The sequence below is a fragment of the Polyodon spathula genome, chromosome 15, assembly GCF_017654505.1.
Source record: "Polyodon spathula isolate WHYD16114869_AA chromosome 15, ASM1765450v1, whole genome shotgun sequence".
NCBI lineage: Eukaryota > Metazoa > Chordata > Actinopteri > Acipenseriformes > Polyodontidae > Polyodon > Polyodon spathula.
Window position 1 is genome coordinate 19,269,421 of NC_054548.1, and position 16,112 is coordinate 19,285,532.

The 16,112-nt window shown below is 37.4% G+C and overlaps 1 protein-coding gene across 2 annotated transcripts; it reads right to left on the minus strand.

Annotated features, from left to right (window-relative positions):
- Positions 1 to 1,010: 1,010 nt before the first annotated feature.
- On the minus strand, positions 1,011 to 13,550 carry LOC121328078 (four and a half LIM domains protein 2). Of its 2 annotated transcripts, none has more exons than XM_041272557.1 (6): positions 13,445 to 13,550; positions 6,730 to 6,911; positions 4,007 to 4,181; positions 3,275 to 3,444; positions 2,516 to 2,702; positions 1,011 to 1,861 (listed from the first exon to the last, which is right to left on the minus strand). In XM_041272557.1, the coding sequence occupies exons 2-6, from the start codon at positions 6,883 to 6,885 to the stop codon at positions 1,710 to 1,712; spliced, it is 840 nt and encodes a 279-aa protein (XP_041128491.1). In that variant the 5' UTR covers positions 6,886 to 6,911; positions 13,445 to 13,550; the 3' UTR covers positions 1,011 to 1,709. The 2 variants fall into 2 exon arrangements, with proteins under 2 accessions (XP_041128491.1, XP_041128492.1); XM_041272558.1 differs by lacking the exon at positions 13,445 to 13,550 and adding an exon at positions 8,035 to 8,209.
- Positions 13,551 to 16,112: the final 2,562 nt, after the last annotated feature.

A 16,112-nucleotide genomic window follows, 5' to 3' on the forward strand; every position in this document is an offset into this window, starting at 1 on the left:
GTCGGTGCTGAGGTCGGCGTGGAGATGTGCGCGGTCGGTGCTGAGGTCGGCGTGGAGATGTGCGCGGTCGGTGCTGAGGTCGGTGTCGAGATGTGCGCGGTCGGTGCTGAGGTCGGCGTGGAGATGTGCGCGGTCGGTGCTGAGGTCGGCGTGGAGATGTGCGCGGTCGGTGCTGAGTCAATTGGCGCCGAGGTCGATGCCTACGTGTAGCGCAGTGGGTGCCGGGCTGTAGACGGCCTGGAAGCTATTCCCCGGTGCCAAATCAATCGGTGTTGGGATCGGCGTTGAAAGAACACGCTGTCGGTGCCGGGTGGACCTGTTCCAAGGCCGGTGCATATGGTAGGCATGGTCGGGGCCGAGTTGTAGGCCGCATTGAAGATGTTCACGTCGACTCTGGGTCAACCTGGGCCAGGTGGGCGCTGTTTCTCAATTGCAGTCATTGCTGAGGTAAGCAGCCGATTCAATTGGCATGGTTGTCGAGGGCAAGAGCAGCCGTGCTAGGATAGCCCGAGACTTGAGAGGGACGCTAGGCCCGAGCTATTGTTTTTTTTTTTTTCTTTTTTTTTCAGTTCGCTGACCGATTAAATTGGCGCAGAGGACGATGCATGCATTCTAAACTCATGCAGAATGTGACCATCTCCAGATTGATGAATTTATTACTACTTTGAAGACGGTCACACGCACAAAAACACACAGCTTTGGTTGAATGAGGTTGGTTGTTCAGAGGCTGGAACGTGATTACAGAGAAATTAAAAAGAATAATAACAATTGCTACTCGTGCTGGCTTAATACCAGCGCGATACTTGTTGTCTTTAGTGTTTGTTCAGTGTGTGTTTTGGCCAGTGTACCATCTCTTTTTGTGAAGTGTTTTGTTTAAACTTTGTATTCATTATTAAAACGCGCAGGTAGTGGTGACTGTGTCCATCTTCTTCCAGGTCTGACGTCATCACCAACCAGCCTCTTCACATATGGTAAATAGACGTGGAATAAAAACATGAAGAGCACAGAAACACAATTTTAAAATATTTATTAATACTGAAAAAACAGTGCATTAAAAACAAAAGCAACACCGTGACTTTGCTAAAATTGCATCACAAACGATTACATAAAAAACTGATGTATTCCTGGGGCTTCAACTACAACCTCTTTTTTGTTAGACTTTTCCTTCACAATAAAACATACCATTCACTAACTGTTAATTCCCATGTAAATAATTCTACACTGTATTACCATGCAAAACAATATTGATTTCTACTGTAGTGCAGGGCACTGCAGTATATTATAGACTTATTGGCACTATACTCTTTTTTTCATATGGGTTATCAGTATAAAACTCTTCATAACTGTGTACCACTTTACCAAATACACATAAACAGATACTTTGCTCTATGGGTTTTTAAAATGTTGAGATCTACAATTCACTTACAAAAAGGCAGTAGAATATTCTTTGTACCAATATTGTGTTATATTGCATATCAAACATTTGCACATGCTAACACATAAAATACTTTCAGAGGAAATCTCATTTTAGTGCACGCATCAGCTCTGCACAGTGCTTCTACCATACTACATGAACTTCAGACGTTAGTTTAGTTACGGATTTTCTATATTCACTCAAATAGTTTGTTTGTTAGTAGAAGTATAGTAGGTTTTATTATTACTTAGAATTGATTATAGGCATTTTCGTAACAGTATGTTTTTTAGTGGTTTTAGATATCCTTGCCACATTCAGGGCAAAGGACATCATCTCTCTCTGTAAGGAAGCCTCGCCCCACCAAGGAAATGGAACATTTCTTGCAGTTGAAGCAGTCATTGTGCCACTGACGCTCTTCAAAGGAGATGTACTTGCTTCCTCCAATTCCTGTGAATGCAGTGATATACAGATACAATTAATGCAACACATATTCTGCTGCATAACGCCATCTCTGGTAACTCATGCTATTTTTTCATCTCATATCTCTCATAGCAAGTTTGTATCTTCAGCCTACAGTCCTTGCATTGCATCTGTACACAATAATGGGAGATTTCATGTAAAGCACAATTCATTGAAAGCATTGCATTCTGCCTATATTTTCTACCTGTTTTTTTTAAATGTACGATTTTAAAATGAATGCCTTCTATGTGTATTTAATAATTTGACGTTTCGAAATTAGTAATTATTAGTGTATCCACTTATCTAAAACTGTAAACCCAGAAATGCTAGCAGTCTGTTTCATTTAGATAATTATCAATAAATAAAACAGAAAATAAGACTAGCAATACCCACTTAGGGATACTACTGGTACTACAGTACCAGTTTTGTTTTGTATCAGTAAATTCATATTTGTAGAGAGGATGTATCAATCCCCAAAAATGTACTCCACAACTCTAGTCTAGTAAAGTGATGTAACAATTTCAAATACACATTACAACCACTCATTTCAACATTACAACCACTCACTTCAACACCCTGCAAGGGCAAAGCGGACTTCAAAGTGACTTCTTCACTGGGAGAATGGATAAAAACAGGACATACCACTGATTGGATTAGTGCATCCTGCACATTTCTTGGCATACAGGTTGCAGAAGCAGTTGAGGCAATAAGGGAACTCGTCTCGAGAAGTGAAGCGCTGTCCAGACAACTGATTCTTGCATCCTGTGCAGAGAAAGCAATCCTTGTGCCAGGGCTGATCACGGTAAGTCACTCCTCCTGTGGTGATGGGCTGCCAGAAAGCACACCAGTTAGACTTTAACATCAAGTGCAACATCAAGGAAGAAGGACAAGGCTACCATTACTAATGCTCTGAATAGATCATTGAAAAAAAAAAAGGTTTTATCGTTCAGCTCTAAATGTTGCAATGGAATAGGGGTAGAATGGCTACTGATTAGAGTCCTACAGGCCAACTGCTCACATTGTATTAAATGTCTGGTGCTCTATTTGTGAACATACTGTTTAGAATCACTTTTCTGTTTGTGCACTACATTTTAAAACTGGTAGATTTTTTACTAGTAACTACTAGTGTTCTAAAATTCCATTTATATGTTAATGAATTGCAGCCACAACTGCACTTCCGTTCATCTGAAACCGCACGCTTCATAATTCATAATGACAGTCAACCAACAGTTTTCTCCTGCTTCTCTTAACAAACTTCTCATTGGGGTAGGCACCTGCTCATCTGAATGTCATCACAGAGTCTATTTGAATGCATTTGTATATCTACAGCGTAACACTAAGAACATAGAGACTCAATTTGGGTTATATAAAACCCAGCCCACAATATTTTTAGGTACCTACCTTCTTGCACTGCACACATTGCATAGCAAACTGCTTCTCATAGCATGGCACACAGTAGTTCTGATTGTCCTTGGGAATAAAGCTTTTGGTTCCAATGGGCTGCTGGCAGCGTTGGCAGATGAAACAGGTCTCATGCCAGCTGTTGCCTTTATGCTCCATCTTACGAGTGCCTGACAAATAAAAGAATGTCTATGTTTTGCATGATCTATTCAACATGTAAATAGTGGCAGTAAGGAAGTATTCATGTTATTGTCCTATCAGAGATGTCACACACTTCATTTCAGCTCTTGTGCCTGGGGAAGTTTCCAGGCTCAAAAAGAATGAACTAATTGGTCCCGTTTGGAAAAAGATCTAATTCCTGTTTAAGAAACCAAGCAAAGCACAAACAAAATGGGGAAAAAATACATAACAATACAACAGCATAACCCAGGGCACCTATAAATATAAGACGAATTTAAAAACAAAGTCATAAAACAGTACCAGTATTGCGCTTGGTGGCTCAACTTAATTCAATTCAATTTAATTTAATTCTTAGTCCTTTATTAAAACATTAGAAAGTACGTCAAGTAGACCAACATTTCAGCCAGTGCCTTCATCATTACACTGATAAAGGTTATAGCAGCCACAATGTTTGTGTACTTGAGTTTCCTTCGAGTCAGTGAGTGTTTTTGAAGTTATGGATGATCCTCAAGCTCTCAACCCTCTGTGCCACCAATTGATAAAAAGACTGACCTGGCATAACAGTCTTCTTGCACTCATGGCATTTCGAGGAGTACTCATTGGAATAGCACTCGGTGCAGAGCAGCTGCTCCTCCTTGGCAGAGAAGGGCTTGTCTACCAGTGAGCGCTTACACTGGAAACAATGGAAGCAGTCTTCATGCCAGTGGCGGTCTTTGTAGGACAGGTCCTGGAACAGAACAGCAGTGCCTTAGTGTTAGTTGCTTGATAATGGTGAGAATCATGAAAACATTTTTTTTTTAAGATTATAGCTATATATATATATTGTATATGTTTTAAGAGTGCAGTCTTTTGCATTCTTTGTAAGGCTCGAGACACCTAAAACGGGTGCAAACTCTTAGAATGATAAGGTAGCCCTGTGATGCATACTGTATAAAGATAATGTAAATCATGTTGCAACAAAATAAAGTGTTTTATTGTTTTGGAATGAAGTTGCTAGAAGAAGAATTAAGATAAACACATTTACTCTAAGCTAGCTGTTTATATTTTCCCTTTGGTAATTTACCATTATAGTCTGGAATTGTTTGCATATGATCTTCTTTGTGCACAAGATAGGAGCCAGTGGGGTCATGACTTAATAATTATTCTATATTTATTCATTCATATAAGTGGTCACATTGAATCAGACATTGTTTTGGGTAATATATATTGTACTACAATACATTAAATACAAGACTTGGGACTGTGGGCATCTTGGCAGGTGATCTAATAAAGAATCAATGGAAGGATGGGCACAGAAATCATTGTCCCCACCCAGCTCTGACTTAATAATTATTCTATATTTATTCATTCATATAAGTGGTCACATTGAATCAGACATTGTTTTGGGTAATATATATTGTACTACAATACATTAAATACAAGACTTGGGACTGTGGGCATCTTGGCAGGTGATCTAATAAAGAATCAATGGAAGGATGGGCACAGAAATCATTGTCCCCACCCAGCTCTGTGGAGTAAAATGATTTTGATCTTCAGTGGTAGATTTGGAATGAATACTGAGCATAACAAATCCTAAAGTATTTGTAACAGGAAGCTGATGACACAGACAAAGTTTGAATAATGCATATATAGTATTCAGTTCTAAAATGGATGCTCCACAGGAGATGTAAAATGTCAATGCAGCACTGTCTGGTTTTTATAAACAGAGCTACAAACAATGTTTCCACTAAAGTGGTTTGTGGATGCCAAAAGCATGATTAACAACATGTGTTGCAATTGAATTTTCAACATCCAAACAGAGTACATTGTTGAGATTAGTTTCTGGAGCAGCAGAATAGAAATAGTTTTCATAAATTCCATCATGATGAATCAACTACCCAGCAGGAAGGTTATTTTGCAATATGGAAAATTTCCTAAATCCATTAATAAGACCCATATAACTGACTTCTGTTTCTAATTTATACACCCAACCCCTGCTGGAGTCTGAAACATTTTCCCTATGATTTGGTAAAGTTCATTGTCACATTAGGGCTGTTTTTTATCATTTCTATTTGATGTTTGTAAATTAAAAGCTAAAGAATATAGACCTACAGCACTGCTTCCAAGCAGGCATATTACAACCACAGTTCTGAATTGTTAACTGGTAGGTTCCCAGCCAGCACACAAATATGGAGTTTTTGTTGGAAAGATACGTAGTAGTAGTAGTTCCCCATCACCAGAAAACATATATTATCATTTTCTCCCAATTTAGAAAAGCCAATTATTTTTAGGCACAGCTCACCACTACCACCCCCACGCTGACTGGGGCAAAGACGAACACACGCTGTACTTCGAAGTGTGTGCTGTCAGCCGGCCGCTTCTTTACACACTGCAGACCCACCATGCAGCCACCTCAGCGTTAGGCCAAGTTTCTGTAATTCCAGCAGCGCCATACTTTTCAGTTGACATGTGTGCTTCTAGTTCTAAATGTAGTTCTGATGCTTCTGGCATTTAGACAGGCATTTCCTTGTTAATTGTATGGGGCTTACTGTACACCTTTAGCCCTAACTAGAACCTGATTTTGGTCCCCACTCATACCAGTAAACCACAACATATTTATATTGTACTACTAAAAGAAAAAGTCCCTCATATTACAATACATGTCTTTCTATCCTCTGTTGAGCTAGGTCCTGATGATGGAGAGAGGAAACCACTTAGTTATCTATTGAACTGTATTCAATGTCTCTTTGGTTATTTGGCACTATGGTGGCTCTGAAGAAAGGTTTGTCTTTCACAGCTGTTGGGATGTGCCTTGCATGACTGCTTACTGGGCTGCAGTAAAATCGATGCGGCACAGATCTGACAGCCCAGGGCAGGTCCAGCTCTGCTCTTTTACACACCAGCTGATTCAAGGAGAGTTCAAACAATATGCATACCAATGAATTGGGTTATGTATCATTCCCCACTTTAAATAACACCAGCTTTAACTCATCAGAAGCCTTTAGTTTCTGTGGGGCAAATGGAATCTTTCCACTTTGATAAAATGATGTGTAACTTTTACTTGTAGATTATTATTAGGTGGCTTTGTGAAAGTCATGGCAGAGGGGAAAGTGGGGCATAACAGAGCATTAATGATAACTAATACATATTGTACTAAATAACTAAAAGTAATAAAAATGACACTAAATAAGGATACAGCAGACTGGCTAAGTTATGGATTTTGTAATGTCCTACCAGTGCATTCTACCAATAGCACACATGGTTGACTGCTAGAGGGCGGGAGCAGTGTGACATACTTTGCTGTTGCAGCCAATGGGTTTCTTGCATTCCTCACAGGTATTGGAGTACAGGCTCTCATAGCACTTGACACAGTATGGACTCTCCTCCCGAAGGACGTACTTCTTCCCAAACAGGGACTCCTTGCAGTAGTGGCAGTCATACCTCTCAGTCATCCTGACACCTGGGAAGCTTCTCTCACCTGAGCAACAAAAAGGGAGTGATTACTTTACAGATAAATATTCAACCGCATCATTACGTATTTACAATCCTATCAAGGAAGTGCATCATTTGTTACCTGTCATTTTTTTTTACACACATTTTTCAGAGAATAAGGCTGTACAGATAGTCGTTATAAATCATTTCTAGTTAATGGCTCTGTCCTGACTCCAGCACATCTCATCCTGCGTGCAGATGCTTCCCGTACATAGAACCCTACAGCACAGCATTTATTAGCTGATTTAACTCAATTTCAATTAAGTTCTTCATTGTAATGATTTATATAAAAGTATATCTTTAAAAGGAGGTGTGTGAATTTTGAGTAAATGTACTGTTTTATAAAATCATTATTTTTGTATTATATGTTCTGTTTATCTCAATTAAGTAATGTTCTTTAATTGCATATGCGCAAATTGTAAGGTACCCCCCCCCCCCCCCCTCCCCCCACTCCATTAGCTTTTACCCTGATAGTCCGGATGCACATGGCATCATTCTTGAATTGGTGGTGTTCAGCTCTGGCCAAAGGTTTTGCGTCACCTTCCAGAATTAACTCATTTTGCTACATAAAGTCGAATGAAACCTGCTGAATAATGTTATGTTAACATATTGAATTACATACTGTTTTGTAGTTATATATATATACTTAACGAAAAATACTGTAATAGCTTCCAGTATTTTCTTTGATTACACAGTGTTAAATAAAAGGTCCAAATTGTGTTAATCTACTTTTTTTTTTTTTTTAATTGTGTCTCAACCCTAAAACTGTAGGTGATGCAACTCTTTTGGCTAGCAGTACTATATAAACTAGCTGGGTAGCACTGTACCATGTTGTTATAAGCTGATCTTGTCTTTACACATCTCAGTGCTTTACATTCCTTCCTTACTACAGTGTGTACAAACATCAACTGCAACATAATATCACCATTCACAGAAACAAAGACACAAATATACATATGCATTTACAATGTGTTTGTCTCCAAATCAGAATTTATAAAAAACAATGATGTTAAAGGCTATTTAACACTATTTGAACAGGTATCATGGTAAATAAAGAACTGTTACTTTGAAACAAGAGAGATTTGAGTGCTGTATTACGGTCTACTCACAAATCAGCAGCAGTCTGTGTAACGTGTTTTCAAAGAAGCACTGACTGTCGCAGCCATGAACCAGTCTGGTTGAGTGTACAGTTGAAGATGCAGAACATATGTATTATTCAATGGCTGCTCCCTGGAATTCTAGCGTCTGCACAAGCCAGCACCTCTAGTATCTTTATCAGAAGCAGTGAGTGTTCTTCTGCTCTTAACTGCTTGAAACCCCTTCTCTATCATTTTACCATATATGGAAGCAAAAGCTGGGAAGTCTCTTTTAAGGCTGACTGGAGGTGGCAGCAGGCAGCATCCACTCCAGAGGTTTATTCATTTTTTGTTATTTTTTTATTTTTCAAAATACTTAATTTGCCTTGCCAAGGTCTGTCTGTGTCCTACTTCTCAGATATGTTGTTTTTCACAATTTCACTGGATTCACTCTTTTATACCAACTAGACTTTATTTTAAGCCAGGATAACCTCATTTCTGTTCCACTACAGGGAGCTGCTTATATAATAATGTAATGTCTGTTTACTGCAGTTCTACAAATTGTAGCAAAATGAAAAAAACACACTAATGAATCACTCTGCAACCTGGCAAAGAGTAATGCTTTATTTGAACTGGGCACTAAGTACTATATCTTACAGATGCACTATCGCTGACAAAGTTAGACGTAAATGAAGCAAAAACAAATATGTAAAGCATTCATCACTTTCACAAATAAAAATACTTTACTCTTATGTTTGGCAGCATCATCATCTGATCCATCCAGTGCATGTGTTGCGTGCTTCAAAGACATATTTGCTAATGAAATCTTCCATTCTATAAATGTTTTATAAGAAAATAAGGCTCATAAGGAACATTTTATATAGTATTTATTCATTAACATTCCTTTGCAGAACAACGTGTATTCCTTGTGATGTGAAATAAACTGGCTTCAAAGAAGCACATGCTTTTTGTACTTGCTGTTGTCGATGCTGATTATAATATTATTGAATCAAGCCGTTTGCATCCATTTGATGTAAACAGCAGCTGTACCCTCAGGACAAAACCTCTTTTACTTTAATTAAGTGGTGACTAAATTTTATGTGTTTATTCAAAATAAACATACCAGGTCCTATTTTCAAGCATGCAAAGGCAAAAGTAAATTACCACAGAGAAATTAGATAATTTGAACAAATATAACTACTCAACAAAATTAAAACGCTCCAATCTGAACCTAAAATGTTTCTTGGTAGTTTTATACTCAGAAATCACTTTTGTATAATCACTATTCATGTCAGTGACAGATACTATAGGCTAAAATGACCTAACACCTCTTGTAATTGATATATTTAGAACGGAACCTTAATTACAGAATTGTGTTAAATAGACTAATGAAAATGTATTTAATATTTAACTAAGTAATTAATAAATAAGTTAGAACATGGCAGACAGTAGAAATAAACAAGGACAAGATGAGCCAATATCCTTTATTGGTCTGCCTAAGTCTGAAACAAACCTTATGAATTAGAGCGGCCATGTTTCTCATAGTTCAGTACTGATTCAAGAAAACAAAACTCTTTACTGTAAACTTCTATCATGTGATTGTTGTCTATACACCAAATCTACCCACTAATCGTATCTCCCGAGCAATTATTTTGATTGAGTTTCGTTAAATTTTGGAGGCTTGCAAAAAATACAGCACACACGAATACTGGGCTGCTGAAAGCTTTCCTCGGGGTCGTCATTAGCATTATCGCATTATAGCGTGGTAGTCTCAAGTCGTTTATTGTTAGTTTTAGAATTATATTTAGGTTTTTTTTTTTCCTTTCTTAAAAAACAACAATTTAGCCAGTGGTTCTAAAGTAAAGATCAATTTGCAATAGCCCTCCAGATGACAAAGACTAACTCGGAGATAAACAAATGAACACTATTTGTTTGGTTTGTATTATGACTACGCAGACATATTTGTAATGTTTAAAGTAAAATGGTAAGTTTGTTTATATTATTGATTGATGGCACTTATGAGCTTGTAACCGCCTTACAATTACAAGTATACAATAAATATTTCCTGTGTTAACGATTATTCAGTAGTACCGTTTGTGTATCTTATAATGTGACTGGGTTTTAGTTTAGTAAATTAAGTCGATAGGATGTGCTTGATTTTTTTTCTGCCTTTCTCAGCCTTAACATCTTTGTTTAGAAAATATTGTATGCAAAGTATGTTAGTGACATGGTCTTGAAATCTAAATGCTGTATTCATGTTGTATTCAGTGCATTTTTAAATATACGCTCACGGTGTGTAACAGTTAAGTATATTAGAATAAACTATGATGGGCTACTGATTTCTTTTCTCTGTTGGCTAGTAGAGAAAATGCGTTTAAAAGCCAAATTGCAGTACAACCTGTTTAGACTGCACTTGTAGATCCCTTGATCTGAATGCACTGGACTTACCTGACCTGTGCACAAGGTTACTGGATCCTCAGCTGAGGCACTATTCTTGCACTATTGCTGTATATGTCATTGTAGTATATATAATTTGTTGTAATCCTAACTGGTTGCATCATAGTTCATATTGTATTTTAGTAGTATTATTTGCACTTACTGTAAACTATACAGTATTTAAATATGAATCTTGCATTGTAACCCATACAGTACTGCCCTGTAACACGTGTAAGTCACCTTGGATAAAGACGTCTGCCAGATAAATAAACACAATAATAATAATAATAATAATAATAATAATAATAATATGAAAAGTGTTGTCAGTCAGATTACAATAATATGATTCTACTGTTGCTGGGAGCTTAATGGGAACCCAAGCCCTCTTTTTTCTGCCTCCCCATTTGTTTTGTTTTTTTGCCCACCAGCTGCCACTGCCCTGATCTCACCCTGTGTGCTTCTTATTAAAACTTGCAGTATCTCTGCTTGCTTATCCCATCACCCTCCCAACACTCTCACAAATGGTCTTCAACAGAATTGCATTTTCTGCGATAGCTAGAGCTGATTTTAGAGAAGGCTTCACCGTGTTCCTCGGGGAGAGCTTGCTTCTCTACTAAAAAGATGCCTGCCAAAACAATAAAACACGTGGCTCTGTGCCAAACGTATGTGGAATCCAATGTCTATAATAATAAATATATCTGTGACACCTCACAGCGGGCCCAGTAGACGATGCCATGCACATTCTGGAATAACCTGAGTCTGAGGAACACACAGGAGAGCATTTAACAGAGAACTGATACAGGCGGGAGTTTTCTGTTCACATTTATGAGTTAAGTTATAAAAGAAGGTTTAATGTGTTGATTAAATGAAAGTAAGACTAGGTTATTTCCTTCAGTGTAGTCCACATATTTGCTTTCTGATGCAATGCATTTAGAATATATATCTGCTCTGTATTATATTGAAATTGATCTCAAAAATCACTAAGTCAAAGAGATATAAAAGGAATACAGATTGGTGTTGATATTTTCTGAATGTTCTCTTCATTGTCTTCTTTTACGAATATTATATACTTGTTTTTATGTATTGCCTGTAACATAACATTTGTTTTTCTGATGCCAGTTTATTTTTTTATTGGCTTATAATAAACAATGGTAAGAAAACTAGAACACAGATCCCAATAAATGTAATTGAAAAAGTTGTTTTGTCACACCTGTGGCGGAGTGTCCTGCCCCTTTATGTTTATAAGTGTTTTATGTTGTCTGTAGTGTGTTAATGTTGGTGTTTATGTATAAAATACACAGGATGTAAATATGGGTTACGAGCATAAGTGTTTAAAATGTATATTTGTATTTAGGCACAAGGATTGCACAGCACTTCACGTGCAAGTAAAATAACATGTGAGCACAGGGAATTGCACTTTTATTAATTCACGTGCAGTTGTACCGAGACACCAATTGAATGATTGATTAGCAATCGAGTCTCGGTACAGCTGCATAAAAGCTGCATGTTTTCACTCACTCGGGGTTGTGTGTTCGTGAGTGGAGAACGGGAGAGAGAAGCAGTATTTTGGGGTTTTGAGAGAACAATTGCTACAGCGTGCTGGAAGTGCCAGCACTGTACTTGTTTGTCTGTTCGTCCACTGTCTTGTTTAGTGTTGTCCGTTTTGTTTACCTTTTTATTTTGGCCTCAAGGGCCGTGTCCTGTTTTGTTTAAACCTTTTTGTTTGTTATTATTTGCAATAAAACTCACCACCATTCATCAGTGTTTGGAGTCTATTTCTGGTCTGACGTCACCCCTACAAAGCCATCCTGTTCACACACCACTCCATACATCTGCCTTATTATAACTAAACCTTTTACTATATAATCCAAAAAGTAGTTAATATCCAGTAACACTTTTATACCAGCAGAATTTGTAACAAAAGCAACTTCTTATATTCTTACCCTTTGTTTCAGGTTAGGAAAGTTTTAACTGTCCTGAATGAAAGACCAAAGCATCCTGAATATTGAACTACAAAATCCTCTTTGAGATGTTCGCCTTACTTCTGACTATATGTTAGTTCAGGGTGTCGAGTGTGCTATCATGCTCAATGTTTTTTCCTGTCATTGTATATTTGAATCTATCAGTTTTGTTGTGTTTTTTTATGTGCATTTACAAGAGTACGATATAGTTCTGCATTTTTGTAGTCCTATTAATTTCAACTGAACTTTAGGTTGACTTAATACTGAATGATTCTGAACTAACTCTGTGTAGTTCCTACACTCAATGATAACATCACTCCCAGGCATGGGGTGACGCAAACTTTGGCGAATATTAAGCTACAGATAAGAAAGATAACCTCAACTACACAATGGTTGGGAAATAAGTAAAAATGACATTCATGTAAAATACATCATTGCAAGACTCTTTATATAACATCCAAATAATTACCTGGCTACAGTGTGTTACACATTTTCATTGTATTTTTGCAGCAATTCTATATGACCCTTGCCTTCCTCTTAAATACAAAGGCAAATATTCTGTAAACTTACTGTCAACTTTATCTGAATCATTGGCATGACAAATGTATTTTAAGTTGAAGGATTATAGATTAATTCTTCTATAGACCCTTATCACCCAAGAATTCATATAATTAAATTGGTTTTCTATTTCCATGTATCAAATAGTTAAATAATAATGCAAATGTGGTATCATCAATGATTACCCTGAATAGCACACAGCAAAAGAATGTATTTCACTAAACCCCTCAGAATTAAGAACATTAGAAACTACTCATATATATGAGTAGTTTCTAATATTCTTAATTCTGAGGGGTTTAGTGAAATACATCCTGTTGCTGTGTGCTATTCAGGGTAATCAAAAGTAAATTACACATCTTAAAAATCCTCAGATAAAAAAATAAATTAAACAATACTAACATTCCCCACATTTGGCAATAACGATTGCTATAGTAGCACAGAACTGGACAAAAGCCCTGAATAGTAAAGAATATAAAGCAAGCCCTTACCTTCTTGTGCTGTCTCTCTGACTCTCAGCCAGAGAATAAGAGAACTGAGTGAGTGCCTGCAAACTTATTGCTTTATTGGATTATTGGACCTATGGATCTGGTAATTGGACAGGCAGGCATTCTTCATCCACATGAGCTATAAATACAAAATCTCTAAAGCACAAGCCATCCACTGGAGATAAAACCTCTTTCGCAGTGCACAACTGGCCTTGTAAGGCTTCATATTGTAGTCCGAGCAGCCCCCGAATGGAAAGTCAACCTGAACCTAGAAACTGTATCCTTTTGTTCTGCTGCTTCAAGGACAACCATTCTAACAGTATAAAAATGAGATCTATGCAGCTCTGAGTGTTTCCATTCTAACAGTATAAAATGAGATCCGTGCAGCTCTGAAAGTTTCCATTCTAACAATATACAAATGCGATCCATGCAGCTGTGAGCGTTTCTATTCTAACAGTATAAAATCAGATCCATACAGGTCTGAAAGTTTCCATTCTAACAGTGTATAATATGAGATCGATGCAGCTCTGAGCGTTTCCATTCTAACAGTATACAAGTGAGATCCATGCAGCTCTGAGCATTTCTATTCTAACAGTATAAAATGAGAGCCGTACAGGTCTGAAAGTTTCCATTCTAACAGTGTATAATATGAGATCGATGCAGCTCTGAGTGTTTCCATTCTAACAGTATACAAATGAGATCCGTGCAGCTCATTTCATGGTGCGTCCCTGTGAGGTGTTCTTAAGGGTGGCAGCAATGAAAGGCTTCAATTTGTGTCCAGCATGATTCCTTAATTATGATTGTTAGTTTCTCACCCGCTATATATATATATATAGTTAAATATATATATATATATATATATATATATATATATATATATATATATATATATATATATATATATATATATATAAAATATACCAACTATATATATACATACACACATACACACACACACACACACACACACACACACACACACACACACACACACACACACACACACTGTATTCAGTCTCTGCTACTTTTAAGTCTTAATAAAGTCATGCTGCAGTGACCCAAACTTATATTCCCCATTGAAGCCTTTTTTTTTTTTCTTTGTGAGATCAGGACAGCTTCTGTAACTACTTGCAACAGGCAGGTGAACAATACAGAATAATAACAAAACCACAAATTAAACAAGGTGAATTTTCTAATTGTGTTATACTAATAGCATTTTATAGAAACATTTTGTAAACATCATATTTTCCCATTTGCTGAGAAACCCTAATGAACGTGTTTAAACTTTATGGGGCTCTGCATCTTAAATGCAGCTCACTGTGTCGTTATCTGGGATAAAGTTCTGAAAAAAAACAGCCAGCCAAACCGAACACACAACAGGTACTGTCAAACCACAACTGTGTGCACCCTGCTTTTAAACTAATGTCATAAAAAAATGTATGTTAAATGAAACTGGACAGGATCAGGAAACAGCATTCCACCCATTTTTATTGTATTTTCCAGACTTTCAAGTTTCTGACTCACATCTTAATTGCCTGGTGAGATGATGTTTTACAGGACATGTCTTAAGCCATACACCCTGTCTTAACATCTTAATGTCATGTTCTACCATATTACCATTCCATCTCTGAAAAGCCTGACCTGACTCGAAACAAAATGTTTTGGGACCCCCTGAAGTTCTATTCCGTGTGCACTACTGTACCTTACACCCAGCTGCTATGGATTTATGTATGGCAGTGTATTCTTTTTTTTTGCGTGATTTCAAGTGTTTAACCTGAAAGGACCAGAGAAAGAATAACTGTACAAGAACAACAGTTGATATAAAGACTTTTGTTTTCGAAGGCCTGCTTCTCCTCACAATAAAATATGAGCAGTGGTTGGTCTTTCCTAGAAATGTGTGAAAGGCTGCATTAGTAACTACATAATTTAGGTACCACCACGTGATGATACTATCATCACTAGTGGCAGGCAGATCAATTTAAACTATCAATATTTTCAACCTAAACAGAGATCAATACAAGTATCTGCATACAATAATAATTGTGTTATGTAAATACTGAACATTATACAGGCACTAGGCAGCTTGCAAATCTTTTACCGCCTGAGGAGTTAATAATACTAACATCATCATAAGACACGTCCTTACCTCTCGACTATGGAGCTTGCTTCCTTTTTAGTTGAATGGTACGGTATCTTTGAAACATTTGAGGTTTACATACTGCCCTTTGCCTCTCCATTTACATTTTCAGAAGATATGACAAGAATCAACACTGTAGTCATGAATGTGTTTAAAAAGATCAAAATTGATTGGTGGATGAGCTATTACAAAAACAGACATGTATCAGTTTGGCTCCTGGCAACCAGATAAGATGTTGATTAGGGAAACTAATTAATCACCCCCCCCCCCCCCCCCCAAGACTGACTTTGGGCTGTGTATTAGTGCAAACTGCCAAACGCTAACACTTGCGCATGGACTTCAGTCAGCATTGCTATATGGGTAGTTATGAACAGAAAGGCCCACGACCAAGATCCTTGGGAATGCTTTCCGGAGCACTCAACACCACAGCAGATGTCTATTTACTATTTATGGTATTTGATCAAGCAGACAGCATATCATATTCAAATGCTGCTCTTTGACCTGTCTCTGGTGAATACGCTGTGACTGGGGATC

What these genes read in the sequence shown, in the direction of transcription:
- LOC121328078 (XM_041272557.1), bottom strand. Translation starts at nt 6,885, where the DNA reads ATGACTGAGAGGTATGACTGCCACTACTGCAAGGAGTCCCTGTTTGGG. An exon ending in CAAGAAGACTGTTATGCCAG is followed by an intron (nt 3,445 to 4,006) that starts GTCAGTCTTTTT and finishes TTTATTTGTCAG; the next exon opens with GCACTCGTAAGATGGAGCAT. An exon ending in ATGCACTAATCCAATCAGTG is followed by an intron (nt 1,862 to 2,515) that starts GTATGTCCTGTT and finishes CTGCATTCACAG; the next exon opens with GAATTGGAGGAAGCAAGTAC.